At 53.4% G+C, this 12,480-nt stretch overlaps 1 protein-coding gene across 8 annotated transcripts in view; it reads right to left on the bottom strand.

The window, feature by feature from the left end:
* bbs4 (Bardet-Biedl syndrome 4) overlaps positions 1-8,897 on the bottom strand; it is a 52,763-nt gene extending 43,866 nt beyond the window's left edge. For 2 of the 8 annotated variants that reach the window (XM_038784374.1, XM_038784369.1), the window contains exons 1-3: positions 8,815-8,851; positions 3,621-3,693; positions 2,279-2,459 (exon numbers count right to left, since the gene is read on the bottom strand). Coding sequence is in view for 5 of the 8 variants with exons in the window: in XM_038784369.1 (XP_038640297.1) it covers positions 2,279-2,296 (18 nt within the window). In the remaining 3 variants the exon portion in view is untranslated. Of the gene's footprint in view, positions 1-2,278; positions 2,460-3,620; positions 3,711-8,814 lie in introns of those variants that run through there. The other 6 variants (XM_038784375.1, XM_038784373.1, XM_038784370.1 and 3 more) reach the window with 5 other exon arrangements.
* Between the last annotated feature and the right edge of the window lie 3,583 nt (positions 8,898-12,480).

The raw sequence follows: 12,480 nt of genomic DNA on the forward strand, positions 1-12,480 counted from the left end.
TACAGAGTAAAGCTCCCTCTACACTGTCCCCATCAAAAACTCCCAGGACAGGGACAGCACGGGGTTAGATACAGAGTAAAGCTCCCTCTACACTGTCCCCATCAAACACTCCCAGGACAGATACAGAGTAAAGCTCCCTCTACACTGTCCCCATCACACACTCCCAGGACAGGTACAGCACGGGGATAGATACAGAGTAAAGCTCCCTCTACACTGTCCTCATCAAACACTCCCAGGACAGGTACAGCACGGGGTTAGATACAAAGTAGAGAGCAAATAAGGAATTATAGGCCAGTAAGCCTGACGTCAATAATGGGGAAATTCTAGAATCCATTATCAAAGATTTTATGATGTGGAGATGCCGGCGTTGGACTGGGTGAGCACCACTAGCTTTCGGAGCACTGCTCCTTCTCCTGAGGATGGAAGCAGTGCTCCGAAAGCTAGTGATTTGAAACAAGCCTGTTGGACTTTAACCTGGTGTTGTAAGACCTCTTACAAAGATTTTATAGCAGAGCACTTAGAAAACAGTGGCAGGATCGAGCAGAGTCAGCATGGATTTATGAAGGGGAAATTATACTTGACAAATCTACTGGAATTCTTCGCGGATGTACCTAGTAGAATTGATGAAGGTGAGCCAGAATTTGGACTTTCAGAAGGGTTTTGACAAAGTCCCACATTAGAGATTAGCGTGTAAAATTAAAGTGCAAGGGATTAGGGGTAGTGTAATGAGATGGTCAAAAAACTGTTTGGCAGACAGGAAATAAAGAGTAGGAATTAACGGGTCTTTTTCAAATTGGCAGGCAGCGACTAGTGGGGTACTGCAGGGATCGGTGCTGGGACCCCAGCTATAAACAATATATATTAATGAACTAAATATAATGTCTCCAAATTTGCAGATGACACCAAGTTGGGTGGAAGAGTGAGCTGTGAGGAGGATGCAGAGATCCTTCAGTGTGATCAAGTTCATTGAGTGGGCATATGATTGGCAGATGCAGTATAATTTGGATAAACGCGAGGTGAACCACTTTGGTAGGAAAAGAGAGATGGCAGACTATTATCTCAAAGGTCAGAAAATAGGGGAGCGTAATGTGCAACGAGACCTGGGTATCTGCATACACCAGTCACCGAAGGTAAGCAGGCAGGTACTGCAGGCGGTATAGAAGGAAAATGATATGTGACCTTCATAGCGAGAGGATTTGAGTTCAGGAGCAGGGCTGTCTTGCTGCAATTATACAGGGCCTTGGTGAGGCCATGCCTGGAATATTGTGTACAGTTTCGGTCTCCTTATCTGAGGAAGGATGTTCTAGCTGTAGAGGGAGTGCAGCGAAGATTTACCAGACTGATTCCTGGGATGGCGGTACTGGCGTATGAGGAGAGATTGGGTCGGTTAGGATTGTTTTTGCGTGAGTTCAGAAGAAGTGGGGAAGGATCGGGGATCTCATAGAAATCCATAAAATTCTAACAGGACGAGACAGGTTAGATGCAAGAAGAATATTCCCCATGTGTGGGTGACCAGAACCAGGGGTCACAGTCTGAGGACACGGGGTAGACCATTTAGGACAGAGATGGGGAAACGTTTCTTCACCCAGAGAGTGGTGAGCCTGTGGAATTTGTTACCACAGGACGTAGTTGAGGCCAAAACATTGTATGTTTTCAAGAAGCAGTTAGATATTGGACTTGGGACAAAAGGGATCAAAGGATATGGGGGGAAAGCAGGATTAGGCTATCGAGTTCGATGATCAGCCTTGATCATAATGAATGGCAGAGCAGGCTTTTTTTCTTAAATTTAAAGTACCTAATTTTTTTTCCCAATTAAGGGGTTATTTAGTGTGGCCAATCCACTAACCCTGCACATCTTTGGGTTGTGGGGGCGAAACCCACACAGACATGGGGAGAATGTGCAAAATCCACAGTGACCCGGGGCCGGGATCGAACCTGGGTCCTCGGTGCCGTAGGCAGCAGTGCTAATCACTGCACCACCTTGCCGCCCATGTGGAGCAGGCTTTAAGGGCCAAATGGCCTCATCCTGCTCCTATTTTCTATGCTTCTATGCCATGTCATTTGGAATGAAGAATGTGCCAGCAACATTCCAAAGATTAACCAACAAGATAATGTCGGGACTAAACAACTGCGCAGTGTACATTGACGATTTGGTGGTGTTCAGTGAAACATGGAAGGAGCATTTGGAACATGTTAAAAAAAAAAATTTGATCGATTAAAATGAGGCTGGATTGGTGGTAAAGTTGGCTAAGAATGAATTTGCAAAAGCTCAAGTCACCTTCTTAGGCCATACCATTGGACATGGTCAGTTGGCTCCACGGAATGTGAAGACGAAAGCTATAGGAGAATTTCCAATACCATCAACTAGGAGAGAGGTTCTGAGATTTCTGGGCATGACTGGTTTCTACCGGAAATTGGTGCCAAATCTCAGCAGTGTGGTTGCTCCCCTGACAGAACTTCTAAAAAAAGCACAAAATATTTCAGTGGACGTCAGAATGTCAGGCGGTATTCGATAATCTGAAGTCTGTGTTAACCACCACACCAGTGTTGATGACACCTAATTATGCTAAACAGTTTACGGTGGCAATTCATGCGAGTGGGTGTTGTGCTGTACTGCTACAGGAAGATGACAAAGGATCAAAAGACCATTCGGGTATTTTTCTAGGAAAGTCAACATTCACCAAAAGAAATGTTTCACCATCGAGAAGGAGACACTGAGTTTGGTATTGGTGTTACAACATCTGAGCATTTATGTTCGTAACAATTTATCTGACACAATTGTACATATAGACCACAATCCATTACAATTCTTTGACAAATTTGAAACTCAAAACCCACTCAATACCGGTAGTATTACAACCGCTAAATTTAAGGACTCCATGTGGCGGAAAGAGAAAATGAGACGATATTCAAAAAGTCTGAGCTTAGAGTGTGTTTGACTGCAGTGATCATGTTTGTTTAAAAATAATTCTGTTTTTCAGGGCCTGGGTTCTTTTAGCAGCCAGAAGGTGAAATTGACAGTGGAATGTGTTTTTCAGTCTGGGCTAATGGACTGTGGTTTGACTGGGGAAGTCCCTGGGGAGTTAATGTGCTCTGCAGCCTGCAGAGATCATTTGCTTTTCTAGCTTGGGGAGATGAGGTCCTTGCTGGGAGGAGCCAAGGAATGCAGAGAGACATTTTGAAAAGCTTCAGAGAGGTCATTTTTGGAGAGAGGAGTTGAATTCTGATCTGCCTGACACTGAGTCCATAATTCTCCCACAGTAAGATAGATTGAGAGCTGTATGTTCCTTTTCGTGTTGTCTAATGGGAAAGTGGGTGGTAGTGTTTAAGAAGTATGTGTAAGCTGTTCTTTCGGGTGTGAAGATAAAAAGTTTAATATTGTATTCATAATAAAGTTTTGTTTTAAAAATATCCAAGCCCTATTTCTACATGCAGTCACTCCTGGAGCGAATCATTCTTTCCACACAGTCTTACAAATAAACTAAAATATTGGGGTTTCGATCCAGTATCCTAGCCACTATTGGGGTCTGGTCTGGGATCGTAATACTAGTGAGCAGTAATACTAGTGGAGATACAGCTATACCCTGGGCAACACTTTTAGATGTTTCTTTGTTACTTACCGATTCCGCCATCTCCTCACAAACTGAGTTGGCAGCAGCTGATGATCACAGCGATACTCAATTCGCTGGGTTCCTGCCATCAGAAATAGCCTGTTTATACAATAATAAATTAACACTCCAACAGCTCAGTTCTACCTTAACTCCTCAGCCTGTACTAAGGGAAAAGTATGTGTGCTTCAACCAATTCTAACAGCCTGCTCCCCACTTCTGCATGTCTTTTCTACTTAGCGACAAATAATATATAATTAAGGAATAATAAATTATTCCAGAGAGCCGGCACAGACTTGGGAGTCTGGGTGACCTCCTCCTGTGCTAGAATAACCCTATTGACATAATACACAGAAAGTATAAGTTTAAAATGGAAGTTGAAATATATCTACACACTCAACTCAAGTTATACTTGCCCTCTAACCCCAGTTCATCGAAATAAAATACCTTATGCATAACACCATAAAAGAGCTTCTTCGGGTGAGGATTTCCTATCCAGACCTTATTTCCCAATATTCAGTGACACTTCTGTCATTATTTCTGATTAGAAATTATGTTAGCATTTCCCATTTGATTTTGCAAAAGTAACGGTCATAGTCCAGACTCTGTTCACTTTCTAAGTCTGTGTGGAGATGTTCCTATATCATAGATATATCATAGAATTTACAGTGCAGGAGGCCATTCGGCCCATCGAGTCTGCACCGGCTCTTGGAAAGAGCACCCGACCCAAGGTCCACGCCTCCACCCCCATCCCCACAACCCAGTAACCCCACACAACACTAAGGGCAATTTTGGACATTAAGGGCAATTTAGCACGGCCAATCCACCTAACCTGCACATCTTTGGACTGTGGGAGGAAACCGGAGCACCTGGAGGAAACCCACGCACACACGGGGAGAATGTGCAGACTCCGCACAGACAGTGACCCAAGCCAGGAATCGAACCTAGGACCCTGGAGCTGTGAAGCAATTGTGCTAACCACAATGCTACCGTGATGCGGTTTCTTGACTCAGATGGGAAGCTATGCCCACTGACCCACATTTTCATTCACTTATTTACACGATAGTTCTAAAGTTAAAATGGCATTCCTAAAAGAAAAATAATCTGAATTAGTCTTCAATTCTAACTCTTTTTGATCAATTACACAGTGACACCGAGCATTCAGTCTGTTCAAAGACCTCCCCCTCCATGGCCCAGCAGATAAAGAGATCACTTGCAGAGGAACTGAAACAGGCAGACCAGTAGAGTGCCATCTTTATCGCTGTTCTGTGCCGAGCGAGCTAGAGGGCTGACCCATGCCAGTGGCTGGGACCTTTCAATAGCCTCAAGGGAAATTCAGCATTCCGACAACTCGTGCACGCTCTCCAGTAATGCCAGTTGGGAAAGGTGATTGTCTGGATGCATCAAGGTTCTGCACTGATGATCCTCCTGACAGTTTACCAAACAGGTAGGATGGTCCCAAGACACTGCAAACACCTTTTAGGAGAAGGGGTAGAATGCAAATGAGGATGCAGGGCAAGTTGAGGACTGTTCCAATGACCGTTTAGCTGGTCAGCCAGTGGGTAATATCAGCCTTGGTAGCACAATTAACTCCAATTTAGAAGATCATGTGTTCCAGCCACCCTGCTTCTCCTCATAATCCAGCGTCTTTGCCACAGCGTCAGTACTGAGGGAGTGCTTCACTGCCAGAGGGTCAGTACTGAGGGAGCGCTGCACTGTCAGAGGGTCAGTACTGAGGGAGCGCTGCACTGTCAGAGCGTCAGTACGGAGGGAGTGCTGCACTGTCAGAGGGTCAGTACTGAGGGAGCGCTGCACTGTCAGAGGGTCAGTACTGAGGGACTGCCGCACTGTCAGAGGGTCAGTACTGAGGGAGTGCTGCACTGTCAGAGGGTCAGTACTGAGGGAGTGCCGCACTGTCAGAGGGTCAGTACTGAGGAAGTGCTGCACAGTCAGAGGGTCAGTACTGAGGGAGCGCTGCACTGTCAGAGGGTCAGTACTGAGGGAGTGCTGCACTGTCAGAGGGTCAGTACTGAGGGAGCGCTGCACTGTCAGAGCGTCAGTACGGAGGGAGTGCTGCACTGTCAGAGGGTCAGTACTGAGGGAGCGCTGCACTGTCAGAGGGTCAGTACTGAGGGAGTGCCGCACTGTCAGAGGGTCAGTACTGAGGGAGTGCTGCACTGTTAGAGGGTCAGTACTGAGGGAGTGCCGCACTGTCAGAGGGTCAGTACTGAGGGAGTGCTGCACAGTCAGAGGGTCAGTACTGAGGGAGCGCTGCACTGTCAGAGGGTCAGTACTGAGGGAATGCTGCACTGTCAGAGGGTCAGTACTGAGGGAATGCTGCACTGTCAGAGGGTCAGTACTGAGGGAGTGCCTCACTGTCAGAGGGTCAGTACTGAGGGAGCGCCGCACTGTCAGAGGGTCAGTACTGAAGGAGTGCTGCCCTGTCAGAGGGACAGTACTGAGGGAGTGCTGCACTGTCAGAGGGTCAGTACTGAGGGAGCCCCGCACTGTCAGAGGGTCAGTACTGAGGGAGTGCCGCACTGTCAGAGGGTCAGTGCTGAGGCAGTGCTGCACTGTCAGAGGGTCAGTACTGAGGGAGTGCTGCACTGTCAGAGGGTCAGTACTGAGGGAGCCCCGCACTGTCAGAGGGTCAGTACTGAGGGAGTGCCGCACTGTCAGAGGGTCAGTGCTGAGGCAGTGCTGCACTGTCAGAGGGTCAGTACTGAGGGAGCGCCGCACTGTCAGAGGGTCAGTACTGAAGGAGTGCTGCACTGTCAGAGGGTCAGTACTGACGGAGTGCTGCACTGTCAGAGGGTCAGTACTGAGGGAGCCCCGCACTGTCAGAGGGTCAGTACTGAGGGAGTGCCGCACTGTCAGAGGGTCAGTGCTGAGGCAGTGCTGCACTGTCAGAGGGTCAGTACTGAGGGAGTGCCGCACTGTCAGAGGGTCAGTACTGAGGGAGTGCCGCACTGTCAGAGGGTCAGTACTGAGGGAGTGCCGCACTGTCAGAGGGTCAGTACTGAGGGAGTGCCGCACTGTCAGAGGGTCAGTACAGAGGGAGTGCTGCACTGTCAGAGGGTCAGTACTGAGGGAGTGCTGCACTGTCAGAGGGTCAGTACTGAGGGAGTGCCGCACTGTCAGAGGGTCAGTACTGAGGGAGTGCCGCACTGTCAGAGGGTCAGTACTGAGGGAGTGCCGCACTGTCAGAGGGTCAGTACTGAGGGAGCGCCGCACTGTCAGAGGGTCAGTACTGAGGGAGTGCCGCACTGTCAGAGGGTCAGTACTGAGGGAGTGCCGCACTGTCAGAGGGTCAGTACTGAGGGAATGCTGCACTGTTAGAGGGTCAGTGTTGAGGGAGTGCCGCACTGTCAGAGGGTCAGTACTGAGGGAGTGCTGCACTGTCAGAGAGTCAGTACTGAGGGAATGCTGCACTGTTAGAGGGTCAGTACTGAGGGAGTGCCGCACTGTCAGAGGGTCAGTACTGAGGGAGTGCTGCACTGTCAGAGGGTCAGTACTGAGGGAGTGCCGCACTGTCAGAGGGTCAGTACTGAGGGAGTGTCGCACTGTCAGAGGGTCAGTACTGAGGGAGTGCTGCACTGTCAGAGGGTCAGTACTGAGGGAGTGCTGCACTGTCAGAGGGTCAGTACTGAGGGAGCGCCGCACTGTCAGAGGGTCAGTACTGAGGGAGTGCCGCACTGTCAGAGGGTCAGTACTGAGGGAGTGCCGCACTGTCAGAGGGACAGTACTGAGGGAGAGCCGCACTGTCAGAGGGTCAGTACTGAGGGAGAGCCGCACTGTCAGAGTGTCAGTACTGAGGGAGTGCCGCACTGTCAGAGGGTCAGTACTGAGGGAGTGCCGCACTGTCAGAGGGTCAGTACTGAGGGAGTGCCGCACTGTCAGAGGGTCAGTACTGAGGGAGTGCCGCACTGTCAGAGGGTCAGTACTGAGGGAGTGCCGCACTGTCAGAGGGTCAGTACTGAGGGAGAGCCGCACTGTCAGAGGGTCAGTACTGAGGGAGTGCCGCACTGTCAGAGGGTCAGTACTGAGGGAGAGCCGCACTGTCAGAGGGTCAGTACTGAGGGAGTGCCGCACTGTCAGAGGGTCAGTACTGAGGGAGTGCCGCACTGTCAGAGGGTCAGTACTGAGGGAGTGCCGCACTGTCAGAGGGTCAGTACTGAGGGAGTGCCGCACTGTCAGAGGGTCAGTACTGAGGGAGTGCCGCACTGTCAGAGGGTCAGTACTGAGGGAGAGCCGCACTGTCAGAGGGTCAGTACTGAGGGAGTGCCGCACTGTCAGAGGGTCAGTACTGAGGGAGCGCCGCACTGTCAGAGGGTCAGTACTGAGGGAGTGCCGCACTGTCAGAGGGTCAGTACTGAGGGAGCGCCGCACTGTCAGAGGGTCAGTACTGAGGGAGTGCCGCACTGTCAGAGGGTCAGTACTGTGGGAGCGCCGCACTGTCAGAGGGTCAGTACTGAGGGAGTGCCGCACTGTCAGAGGGTCAGTACTGAGGGAGTGCCGCACTGTCAGAGGGTCAGTACTGAGGGAGTGCCGCACTGTCAGAGGGTCAGTACTGAGGGAGTGCCGCACTGTCAAAGGGTCAGTACTGAGGGAGTGCCGCACTGTCAGAGGGTCAGTACTGAGGGAGTGCCGCACTGTCAGAGGGTCAGTACTGAGGGAGTGCCGCACTGTCAGAGGGTCAGTACTGAGGGAGTGCCGCACTGTCAGAGGGTCAGTACTGAGGGAGTGCTGCACTGTCAGAGGGTCAGTACTGAGGGAGTGCCGCACTGTCAGAGGGTCAGTACTGAGGGAGTGCCGCACTGTCAGAGGGTCAGTACTGAGGGAGTGCCGCACTGTCAGAGGGTCAGTACTGAGGGAGTGCCGCACTGACAGAGGGTCAGTACTGAGGGAGTGCTGCACTGTCAGAGGGTCAGTACTGAGGGAGTGCTGCACTGTCAGAGGGTCAGTACTGAGGCAGTGCTGCACTGAGGGAGCTGCAGTGTCGGTGCCGCTGTTGCTATGGGAACGCCGCCGCCCGGCAGTAACTGGGCTCTCCGGAATTCCGGAGCCGCGGCACCGCTGCTGCCGGGGGTGGGGTCTGCCGGGGGTGGGGGCTGCCGGGGGTGGGGGCTGCCCGAACCCGGCTCTCTGCCCCGCCCCCGCCCCCGCTGCTGTCCGACCCCCCGCCCGACCCCCCTGGGCCTCTCACCCGCGCCGTCGTTGCCGCCATTCCCCCCCTCCGCTCCGAACATCCGGGACCTCTCCCGGCCCCTCCTCCTGACGTCAACACGCTGCCACATGACTACGTCACTGTGCATCAGTCACACTGACCACTGCCCTGTGCATCACCCACACTGACCACTGCCCTGTGCATCACCCACACTGACCACTGCCCTGTGTATCACTCACACTGACCACTGCCCTGTGCATCACCCACACTGACCACTGCCCTGTGCATCACCCACACTGACCACTGCCCTGTGCATCACTCACACTGACCACTGCCCTGTGCATCACCCACACTGACCACTGCCCTGTGCATCACCCACACTGACCACTGCCCTGTGTATCACCCACACTGACCACTACCCTGTGCATCACCCACACTGACCACTGCCCTGTGCATCACCCACACTGACCACTGCCCTGTGCATCACCCACACTGACCACTGCCCTGTGCATCACCCACACTGACCACTGCCCTGTGCATCACCCACACTGACCACTGCCCTGTGCATCACCCACACTGACCACTGCCCTGTGCATCACCCACACTGACCACTGCCCTGGCTGTGCATCACCCACACTGACCACTGCCCTGGCTGTGTATCACCCACACTGACCACTGCCCTGGCTGTGCATCACCCACACTGACCACTGCCCTGTGTATCACCCACACTGACCACTGCCCTGGCTGTGCATCACCCAGACTGACCACTGCCCTGTGCATCACCCACACTGACCACTGCCCTGTGCATCACCCACACTGACCACTGCCCTGTGCATCACCCACACTGACCACTGCCCTGTGTATCACTCACACTGACCACTGCCCTGTGCATCACTCACACTGACCACTGCCCTGTGTATCACCCACACTGACCACTGCCCTGTGCATCACCCACACTGACCACTGCCCTGTGTATCACCCACACTGACCACTGCCCTGTGCATCACCCACACTGACCACTGCCCTGTGCATCACCCACACTGACCACTGCCCTGTGTATCACCCACACTGACCACTGCCCTGTGCATCACCCACACTGACCACTGCCCTGTGTATCACCCACACTGACCACTGCCCTGTGCATCACCCACACTGACCACTGCCCTGGCTGTGCATCACCCAGACTGACCACTGCCCTGTGCATCACCCACACTGACCACTGCCCTGGCTGTGCATCACCCAGACTGACCACTGCCCTGTGCATCACCCACACTGACCACTGCCCTGTGTATCACCCACACTGACCACTGCCCTGTGCATCACCCACACTGACCACTGCCCTGGCTGTGCATCACTCACACTGACCACTGCCCTGGCTGTGCATCACTCACACTGACCACTGCCCTGTGTATCACCCACACTGACCACTGCCCTGTGCATCACCCACACTGACCACTGCCCTGTGCATCACTCACACTGACCACTGCCCTGTGCATCACCCACACTGACCACTGCCCTGTGCATCACCCACACTGACCACTGCCCTGTGCATCACCCACACTGACCACTGCCCTGTGTATCACCCACACTGACCACTGCCCTGTGCATCACCCACACTGACCACTGCCCTGGCTGTGCATCACTCACACTGACCACTGCCCTGTGCATCACTCACACTGACCACTGCCCTGGCTGTGCATCACTCACACTGACCACTGCCCTGTGTATCACCCACACTGACCACTGCCCTGTGCATCACCCACACTGACCACTGCCCTGGCTGTGCATCACCCACACTGACCACTGCCCTGGCTGTGCATCACCCACACTGACCACTGCCCTGGCTGTGCATCACTCACACTGACCACTGCCCTGTGCATCACTCACACTGACCACTGCCCTGGCTGTGCATCACTCACACTGACCACTGCCCTGTGCATCACCCACACTGACCACTGCCCTGGCTGTGCATCACCCACACTGACCACTGCCCTGTGTATCACCCACACTGACCACTGCCCTGTGCATCACTCACACTGACCACTGCCCTGTGTATCACCCACACTGACCACTGCCCTGTGCATCACTGTCACACTGACCACTGCCCTGTGCATCACTCACACTGACCACTGCCCTGGCTGTGCATCACCCACACTGACCACTGCCCTGTGCATCACCCACACTGACCACTGCCCTGTGTATCACTCACACTGACCACTGCCCTGGCTGTGCATCACCTACACTGACCACTGCCCTGTGCATCACCCACACTGACCACTGCCCTGTGTATCACTCACACTGACCACTGCCCTGTGCATCACCCACACTGACCACTGCCCTGTGTATCACTGTCACACTGACCACTGCCCTGTGCATCACTCACACTGACCACTGCCCTGGCTGTGCATCACCCACACTGACCACTGCCCTGGCTGTGCATCAGTAACACTGACCACTGCCCTGTGCATCACCCACACTGACCACTGCCCTGTGCATCACTCACACTGACCACTGCCCTGTGTATCACCCACACTGACCACTGCCCTGTGCATCACTCACACTGACCACTGCCCTGTGTATCACCCACACTGACCACTGCCCTGGCTGTGCATCACTCACACTGACCACTGCCCTGTGCGTCACTCACACTGACCACTGCCCTGTGTATCACCCACACTGACCACTGCCCTGTGCATCACTCACACTGACCACTGCTCTGTGCATCACCCACACTGACCACTGCCCTGGCTGTGCATCACTCACACTGACCACTGCCCTGGCTGTGCATCACTCACACTGACCACTGCCCTGGCTGTGCATCAGTAACACTGACCACTGCCCTGGCTGTGCATCACCCACACTGATCACTGCCCTGTGCATCACCCACACTGACCACTGCCCTGGCTGTGCATCACCCACACTGACCACTGCCCTGTGCGTCACTCACACTGACCACTGCCCTGTGTATCACTCACACTGACCACTGCCCTGTGCATCACTCACACTGACCACTGCCCTGTGCATCACCCACACTGACCACTGCCCTGTGCATCACCCACACTGACCACTGCCCTGTGTATCACCCACACTGACCACTGCCCTGTGCATCACCCACACTGACCACTGCCCTGTGTATCACTCACACTGACCACTGCCCTGTGCATCACTCACACTGACCACTGCCCTGTGCATCACCCACACTGACCACTGCCCTGTGCATCACTCACACTGACCACTGCCCTGTGCATCACCCACACTGACCACTGCCCTGTGCATCACCCACACTGACCACTGCCCTGGCTGTGCATCACCCACACTGACCACTGCCCTGGCTGTGCATCACTCACACTGACCACTGCCCTGTGCATCACTCACACTGACCACTGCCCTGTGCATCACCCACACTGACCACTGCCCTGTGCATCACCCACACTGACCACTGCCCTGGCTGTGCATCACCCACACTGACCACTGCCCTGTGCATCACCCACACTGACCACTGCCCTGGCTGTGCATCACTCACACTGACCACTGCCCTGTGCATCACTCACACTGACCACTGCCCTGTGCATCACCCACACTGACCACTGCCCTGTGTATCACTCACACTGACCACTGCCCTGTGCATCACTCACACTGACCACTGCCCTGGCTGTGCATCACCCACACTGACCACTGCCCTGGCTGTGCATCACTCACACTGAC

The sequence above is a fragment of the Scyliorhinus canicula genome, chromosome 24 (assembly GCF_902713615.1).
Source record: "Scyliorhinus canicula chromosome 24, sScyCan1.1, whole genome shotgun sequence".
NCBI classification, from domain to species: Eukaryota; Metazoa; Chordata; class Chondrichthyes; order Carcharhiniformes; family Scyliorhinidae; genus Scyliorhinus; species Scyliorhinus canicula.